This window comes from Lepisosteus oculatus, chromosome 14, assembly GCF_040954835.1.
Source record: "Lepisosteus oculatus isolate fLepOcu1 chromosome 14, fLepOcu1.hap2, whole genome shotgun sequence".
NCBI lineage: Eukaryota > Metazoa > Chordata > Actinopteri > Semionotiformes > Lepisosteidae > Lepisosteus > Lepisosteus oculatus.
The window spans coordinates 40825759-40834435 of NC_090709.1; the positions used below are offsets into that span (position 1 = coordinate 40825759).

Consider the following 8677-nt stretch of genomic DNA (forward strand, 5'->3'; position numbering starts at 1 on the left):
CGGGCTGCTGGGGCTGCTGCCGGCGGGGGGTGACGGGAGCAGGGCTCCTGCTGCTGGTGACGGGAGCCGGGCTGCTGGGGCTGCTGCCGGCGGGGGGTGACGGGAGCAGGGCTGCTGGTGACGGGAGCAGGGCTGCTGGTGGTGCTGGTGCTGCTGGTGACGGGAGCAGGGCTGCTGGTGGTGCTGGTGCTGCTGGTGACGGGAGCAGGGCTGCTGGTGACGGGAGCCGGGCTGCTGGGGCTGCTGCCGGCGGGGGGTGACGGGAGCAGGGCTGCTGGTGACGGGAGCCGGGCTGCTGGGGCTGCTGCCGGCGGGGGGTGACGGGAGCCGGGCTGCTGGTGACGGGAGCTGCTGCCGGCGGGGGGTGTGGTCTGTGGGAGGCCAGAGCTCTCTGATTGACTCAGGCTCCGCTCTGAGAAAGAACACAAACATTTCCGACCCGCAGAGACTCAGCCCACATGGGGCAGCCAGCAGGAAGTGAGCTGTTCTCACCAGAGTCTGACATCTCCCTCGCTGGGCCTCCTGTCCCGGGGCCTGTGTTTGTGACTGAGGGGTTCGCTGTGTTCTCCTCTCTCTCGCTGTGTCTCCTGTCCTGTTGTGTGTGTTTGTGACTGAGGGGTTCGCTGTGATCTCCTCTCTCTCGCTGTGTCTCCTGTCCTGTTGTGTGTGTTTGTGACTGAGGGGTTCGCTGTGGTCTCCTCTCCCTCGCTGGGCCTCCTGTCCTGGGGCCTGTGTTTGTGACTGAGGGGTTCGCTGTGATCTCCTCTCCCTCTCACTGTGTCTCCTGTCCTGTTGTGTGTGTTTGTGACTGAGGGGTTCTCTGTGATCTCCTCTCTCTCTGGGCCTCCTGTCCCGGGGCCTGTGTTTGTGACTGAGGGGTTCTCTGTGATCTCCTCTCTCTCTGGGCCTCCTGTCCCGGGGCCTGTGTTTGTGACTGAGGGGTTCGCTGTGATCTCCTCTCTCTCTGGGCCTCCTGTCCCGGGGCCTGTGTTTGTGACTGAGGGGTTCGCTGTGATCTCCTCTCTCTCTGGGCCTCCTGTCCTGTTGTGTGCGTTTGTGACTGAGGGGTTCTCTGTGATCTCCTCTCTCTCTCTCACTGTGTCTCCTGTCCTGTTGTGTGTGTTTATGACTGAGGGGTTCTCTGTGATCTCCTCTCTCTCTCTCACTGTGTCTCCTGTCCTGTGGTGTGTGTTTATGACTGAGGGTTTCTCTGTGATCTCCTCTCTCTCACTGTGTCTCCTGTCCTGTTGTGTGTGTTTGTGACTGAGGGGTTCGCTGTGATCTCCTCTCCCTCGCTGGGCCTCCTGTCCCGGGGCCTGTGTTTGTGACTGAGGGGTTCGCTGTGATCTCCTCTCTCTCTCACTATGTCTCCTGTCCTGTGGTGTGTGTTTATGACTGAGGGGTTCTCTGTGATCTCCTCTCTCTCGCTGTGTCTCCTGTCCTGTTGTGTGTGTTTATAATTGAGGGATTCTCTGTGATCTCCTCTCACTGTGTCTCCTGTCCTGTGGCCTGTGTTTGTGACTGAGGGGTTCTCTGTGATCTCCTCTCACTGTGTCTCCTGTCCTGGTGTGTGTGTTTATGACTGAGGGGTTCTCTGTGATCTCCTCTCTCTCACTGTGTCTCCTGTCCTGTGGTGTGTGTTTATGACTGAGGGGTTCTCTGTGATCTCCTCTCTCTCACTGTGTCTCCTGTCCTGTGGTGTGTGTTTATGACTGAGGGGTTCTCTGTGATCTCCTCTCTCACTGTGTCTCCTGTCCTGTGGTGTGTGTTTGTTACTGAGGGATGCTCTGTGATCTCCTTTCTCTCCCCCTGTGTCTCCTGTCCTGTGTGTGTGTTTATGACTGAGGGATTCGCTGTGATCTCCTCTCTCTCACTGTCTCCTGTCCTGTGGTGTGTGTTTGTTACTGATGGATGCTCTGTGATCTCCTCTCTCTCCCTGTGTCTCCTGTCCTATGGTGTGTGTTATTCTCTGTGATCTCCTCTGCCTGACACTGACAGTGTGTGTGTGTGTGAAAGGGCAGACAGTGCCCCCAGAGTGAAAGAGTCGGACTTCACCCGTGAGAGAGGAACAGGAGGCCTGTGGCAGGGGAGTTCTGCGTGTTGCCCACAAGCCCGCTCCACACAGAGCCACAGAAGGGGCTTCCAGCGTGCTTTCTCGGCCTCGGGAGTTTTGACACCCCCCTGCGGTTTCCTGCCGAAACTCCTTCCTCCCAGCAGGTCCCCTGATGGGGCCTGCCCCTTTGCACAGGAACGCGCAGGCCTGCCTGTGTGTCTGTTGTGGTCTTCTGGGAGGGTGGGGGGAGGGCGCACCGGAGCACGGTCGCCGTGATAACTCCGCCCGCCGCGCGCAGCACTGTTCCGCCCCCTAGGGGGCAGCAGTGGGCACGTACAATACACTAGTATGCACATACAGGGGGTATATACATGTGTACATTACACACACACATATATACAGCTGTACAGTACACACACATGCATATATACAGCGTGTATCAGACACACAGATGTCACAGACCCCTGGACCGACTGGACCAGAGACACAGACCCCTGGACTGACTGGACCAGAGTCACAGACCCCTGGACTGACTGGACCGGGGACACAGACCCCTGGACTGACTGGACCAGAGTCACAGACCCCTGGACTGACTGGACCGGGGACACTGACCCCTGGCCTGACTGGATCAGAGTCACAGACCCCTGGACTGACTGGAGCGGGGACACAGACCCCCGGACTGACTGGACCAGAGTCACAGACCCCTGGACTGACTGGACCGGGGACACAGACCCCTGGACCGACTGGACCGGGGACACTGACCCCTGGCCTGACTGGATCAGAGTCACAGACCCCTGGACTGACTGGAGCGGGGTCAGAGACTGTTCTTATATGATGATGTAGCAGTGTATACGGTGAATGTACACAGTACCACGCACGTTACATACATGTTCGCCTGTAACAGAAATGCTACCCGACTGCGCCAGGATCCGATGTCATGTAAATTGAGTTTCAAAACGTCGCACTGATAAACAGACAAGTTTTCTCTTCTGCTTCTTTCAGACGCAAGAGGCCGTCTTGGCGCTGAAAGGTGAGGGCGGGCACGATGAACCAAACCCCGCCGACACCAGCTGGGGTCGTGACGGTGCTTGCGGTGCTGTTCTGAACGACATCACCCTCTTGGCATGCGCCTTTCCGCACTACATCTCCCAGGATGCACCTGGCACCCCCCCCCCCCCCTTCCTGGACTACATCTCCCAGGACGCACCTGGCACTCCCCCCCTTTCCTGGACTACATCTCCCAGGATGCACCTGGCACTCCCCCCCCCCCCCTTCCTGGACTACATCTCCCAGGGTGCACCTGGCACTTTCCCCTCCGGGGGTGGGGGGGGGCGACGCTCATGGGAAATGTAGTTTTCCGAGTGCCGAAACAGAAATCCAGTCGAAGTATGCACAGTAGCTGCTACTGTGCTCAACAGTTACGGCTCCAGCGATCACTATCGCGTTCTCTGTTTCGTTATATAGCAACACCTAACAGATGAGCCCTGCCACCCACTGCGGCCTGACTTTCCTTTGAAGTTCTCTCATCTCTCTCAGATCGGGCTTCCTGCTGATAGCCTCTCTCTTCGTCACCTCGTTCCAGGTGCAGAGACCCCCTACTCCACCCCCCGGACACCCCCCACCTCCGCCTGGACCCCCGCGCTGCCGAAGCAACGGGCCCCGAGCAGAGAGAGTGAGTAACAGCACCGAACTGGCCCTGGGTCACACGAACACAGCACTGACCCCGGTGAAGGACCGGCTCAGTGACCACAGCCTGGACACACACACACTGGACACAGGCAGACCCGGCTGTCCAGAGAGGACAGGCTCAGAGTGACCACAGCCTGGACACACACACTGGACACAGGCAGACCTGGCTGTCCAGAGAGGACAAACATAGTGACTACAGCTTGAATTCATAGCAGAGAAATATCCTGAATCCTATCCTTGTGTCCCAAGAGTAAACGATTCTGCCCTCTGTCCTCCTATCAGATCAGAACCAGAGAGCTGTACCACTGATCCACCTAGAGATGGGTGAGTTTCTGTGTGTGTGGTGTAAATGCGTATTTCTGTGTGTGTGTGTGGTGTAAATGTGTATTTCTCTGTGTGTATGTTTAAATTGTCTGTGTGTGTGTGGTGTAAATGTGTACTTCTGAGTGTGTGTGTGACTGTGTGTTTAAAGTGTCTGTGTGTGTGGTGTAAATGTGTATTTTTCTGTGTGTGTCTGTTTAAATTGTCTGTGTGTGTGTGGTGTAAATATGTATTTCGGTGTGTCTGTGTGATTGTGTGTTTATATCATGTTTATATCATGTGTGTGGTGTAAATGTGTATCTGAGCGTATGTCTGTGTGGTTGTGTTTGTTTAACTTGTCTTTGTGTGAGTCTGGAAATGTGTATTTGTGTGTGCGACTAGGCGAGTGTGTTTTAAATCGTGTCTGGAAGTGTGCATTTCTACACATTTAAATATTTAATTTCTCTGCTGTTGAAAGAGTCACGTCTGAGTCCATCTGATGTCTTGAAAGCAAGAGAAATCGCAGTCCTGGGTCTTTTGATGTCCCGTTGTGAAAATCCACCTCACGTACTTTACTTTGGCGGCCCCTGCTGGCCACAGGCCAGATTACAGCCAGTTAGATCACATGCCAGATGCTGCATTCCAGTACACTCCAGTTAAAAACCCCTTTTGTTTTTAACATTGCGGACACATTGATAATAAATAATAAAAAGTTAAAGAAAATACACAAGAACATACAGGGTTCTTGCAGGACAGAGCGCTGGGCAGTCAGATATCGGCCCTGTCAAGAGATGAGTTTTAAGTTTAGGGTTTTAATTAATCAATTTCCCTTTGGGATCAATAAAGTCTTATAACAATAATAAACTTTATTTTATATAGCGCCTTTAAAGGTGGCTTCTCAAAGTGCTTTACAGGATGACAACAACAACAATAAATAAGAAGACTACAGCAGATCAAACACAATGACAGCACACAGAGGAGACTGGGGATGGTGGCACTAGGAACAGCAGAGGGGTGAAGGATGAGACCAGTTCAGGAGAGGCTCTTCTGAAGAAGAGGGTTTGGAGTCTGGATCTGAAGGAGCTGAGAAAAGGGGGCTCTCTGATATCCTTGGGGAGAGAGTTCCAGAGCCCTGTCACCCCCAGAGTGTAGAGGGGCTTAGGGGACAGTTAGGAGACCAGAGTCAGAGGAGCGAAGGTCGCGAGGTGGGGAGTAGGGCGATGATAGCCCAGACAGGTACTGAGGTGCCAAGCCTTGCTGGATCCTCCACTCAGAGCTCTTCCCGGGTCAGGGGGATCCCCTCCAGCCCCCCCAGTGTGCAGCCCCACCTGGATGCTGCTCCAGTCCGCTCAGCACACAGCAGCTCTCAGTGGGGAGGAGAGCAGAGGGATGGAGCCAGTTCAGAGAGGGGGGGGGTGATCAGGAGGCCGTAAAAGAGCCCCTAAAATAAAAACAGAATGACAGTATTCACACAGGAGAGTGGTATTCCTGATAACAGACAGCGATGTTTTATCTGGACATACTGTACATGAAGGGGGTGATAGGAAACCAAGGCCGCGTGTTGACAAACACAGGAGATGGGAAGGTCACACGTGGGCCGGAGAAGGTCAGAGGTCAGGTCTGAGAGGGGGTCAGAGGTCAGATGGGGGAAGTCGGGGGATACGGGCCCCGCCTCACCGCAGGGGGCGGGGTGGACAGGCAGGGGGACCCCCGACAGGTAACACAAGCCCTTCCTGGGCCTCAGAGTGCCTGCTGGAGGAGGTCAGAGGGCCGGTCAGCGAAGGCCAGGGGTCCGATCGAGGCAGTCAGGAAAGGGGGAGCCCCGAGAGGTCAGAGGTCGGGCTAGAGAAGGCGGAAGAGGTCAGAGGTCACGTCAGTGAAGTTTAGAGGTCTGCTTGGGGAAGCCAGGACAAGAGCCCAGAGAGGCTCAGAGGTCAGGTCAGAGGAAGAGCCCAGAGAAGGTTAGAGGTCAGGTAGAGAAGCCAGAGGAAAGGCCCGGACAGGGTCAGAGGTGAGGTAGAGAAGCCGAGGCCGAGCCCAGAGAAGGTCAGAGGTCAGGTAGAGAAGCTATAGGAAGAGCCCAGAGAGGGTCAGAGGTCAGATAGAGAAGCCAGGGTCAGAGGTCAGGTAGGGAAGCCAGTGGAAGAGCCCAGAGAGGGTCAGAGGTCAGGTAGAGAAGCCGGAGGACAAGCCCAGAGAGGGTCAGAGGTCAGGTAGAGAAGCCAGAGGACAAGCACAGAGAGGGTGAGAGGACGAGCCCAGAGAGGGTCAGAGGTCAGGTAGAGAAGCCGAGGACGAGCCCAGAGAGGGTCAGAGGTCAGGTCAAGAGAGGGTCAGAGGTCAGGTAGAGAAGCCAGAGGACGAGCCCAGAGAGGGTCAGAGGTCAGGTCAAGAGAGGGTCAGAGGTCAGGTAGAGAAGCCAGAGGACGAGCCCAGAGAGGGTCAGAGGTCAGGTAGAGAAGCCAGAGGACGAGCCCAGAGAGGGTCAGAGGACGAGCCCAGAGAGGGTCAGAGGTCAGGTCAAGAGAGGGTCAGAGGTCAGGTAGAGAAGCCAGAGGACGAGCCCAGAGAGGGTCAGAGGTCAGGTAGAGAAGCCAGAGGACGAGCCCAGAGAGGGTCAGAGGTCAGGTAGAGAAGCCAGAGGACGAGCCCAGAGAGGGTCAGAGGTCAGGTCAAGAGAGGGTCAGAGGTCAGGTAGAGAAGCCGAGGACGAGCCCAGAGAGGGTCAGAGGTCAGGTCAAGAGAGGGTCAGAGGTCAGGTAGAGAAGCCAGAGGACGAGCCCAGAGAGGGTCAGAGGTCAGGTCAAGAGAGGGTCAGAGGTCAGGTAGAGAAGCCAGAGGACGAGCCCAGAGAGGGTCAGAGGTCAGGTAGAGAAGCCAGAGGACGAGCCCAGAGAGGGTCAGAGGACGAGCCCAGAGAGGGTCAGAGGTCAGGTCAAGAGAGGGTCAGAGGTCAGGTAGAGAAGCCAGAGGACGAGCCCAGAGAGGGTCAGAGGTCAGGTAGAGAAGCCAGAGGACGAGCCCAGAGAGGGTCAGAGGTCAGGTCAAGAGAGGGTCAGAGGTCAGGTAGAGAAGCCAGGGTCAGAGGTCAGGTCAAGAGAGGGCCTCGAGTCCTGGGAGACGCCCTCCTCACCCCCCGCCCTCCTCTGACCCCCCCAGAGTCCCTGCGGCAGTGGAAAGTGGTCCGCGCACACGCCTTCTCCCTGGACGGCGACACGGCGGCCGCCCGCGAGCCGGGCCTCTACCACCTGTACGCCCAGGTCACCTTCTCCGACCTGCCCTCGCGCCCCAGCCCGCTGGCCGCCACCCTGCTGCGGCGCGCGGCGCGCGGCCGGGACTGGCGGCCCGTGTGCCGGGCGCTGGGGTGGGCGGGGGGCCGGCGGACCCTCTCCCTGGCCAAGCTGGAGCGGCTCTCCGGGGGCGACCGCCTGAGGCTGGACATCGCGCCGGACAACGCCACCAGCCTGCTCTTCAACGGCCACGCCACCTTTTTCGGGGCGTTCAAGGTCTCGGATTAGGCGGGGGGACGCCCCCCCCCCCTCTCTCGCTCGGCCCGGGGAGGGGGGGGGTGTCCCCAGCGCCGGAGAGACCCGTATAGGTCCGGAACCGGTCCCCGGAAGGGGCTCGGCGCGTCTCCGGGTCTTTTCCGGGCCCCATCCGGGCTCAGCTCGTCGGCGGCCCAGTTTAAGAGCTTCTCTCAGCGCCCTCACCCACCCCAGAGGGCCACAAGGTTCCGGGTCAGCCCGCCTGCCCAGCCCTTAATTGCTTAATTGGACGAGCAGCAGATCAGCACAGGTGTTCCTCCTGCCCCAGCTGATGATCGGTTCGTTATACCTTCTGCTTCTGGTCCAGTCGGTACAGCCCAGAGCTTTCGTCTGCTTCTGGTCCAGTCGGGACAGCCCAGAGCTGTCGTCTGCTTCTGGTCCAGTCGGTACAGCCCAGAGGTGGGTGCTGGTTCTGGTCCAGTCGGTACAGCCCAGTGGTTGTGCTGGTTCTGGTCCAGTCGGTACAGCCCAGAGGTGTCGTCTGCTTCTGGTCCAGTCAGTACAGCCCAGAGGTGTGTGCTGGTTCTGGTCTGGACTGTATCGCCCGGAGATGTCTTCTGGTTCTGATCCGCGCTCCCTATCCCAGAGGCTAGTCTGCCGGTTCCGGTTTGATCCTCTTAGCCCGGAGAAGTGTCCTGGTTCTGATCCGGGACCTCAAAGCTTCAGGACAGACGACACACACACACACACACACTTCACACTGTTGCTCTGAGAGGGTCCGATTCCCTCACAGCCGGGCCCGGCACCACATCGGACCGCTCCTGGGTCAAGAATGTTCTCAAGAGATGTTTTTTATTATTTGATCTATTTTATATTTTAAATACTTGTTAGCAGTTTAAAACAAAATGTACCACATGCAATTGCTAAATGTTCTCAGATGAGTCAGCTGTGTTGCTGTTGTTGTTATTATTTATTTAAAATAAAGTATTTAAAAGGTGACCAGACCGGAGGCTGTTGACTGCGTTTGAATTTAGGGAAGGACTCCACGACACACACTGACCCCTCCAGGACCAGGACTGGACAGCCCTGCTTTAAAGACCCCTGGAGACTCTGCAGACACACACACACTGACCCCTCCAGGACCACGACT

General features: G+C 57.0%; 1 protein-coding gene across 1 annotated transcript; it reads left to right on the top strand.

The window, feature by feature from the left end:
• Positions 1-458: 458 nt before the first annotated feature.
• LOC138242623 (uncharacterized) lies at positions 459-8472 on the top strand. Its single transcript, XM_069198166.1, has 6 exons — positions 459-477; positions 2249-2382; positions 3056-3347; positions 3636-3725; positions 4025-4066; positions 7202-8472. The coding sequence occupies exons 1-6, from the start codon at positions 459-461 to the stop codon at positions 7558-7560; spliced, it is 936 nt and encodes a 311-aa protein (XP_069054267.1). The 3' UTR covers positions 7561-8472.
• Positions 8473-8677: the final 205 nt, after the last annotated feature.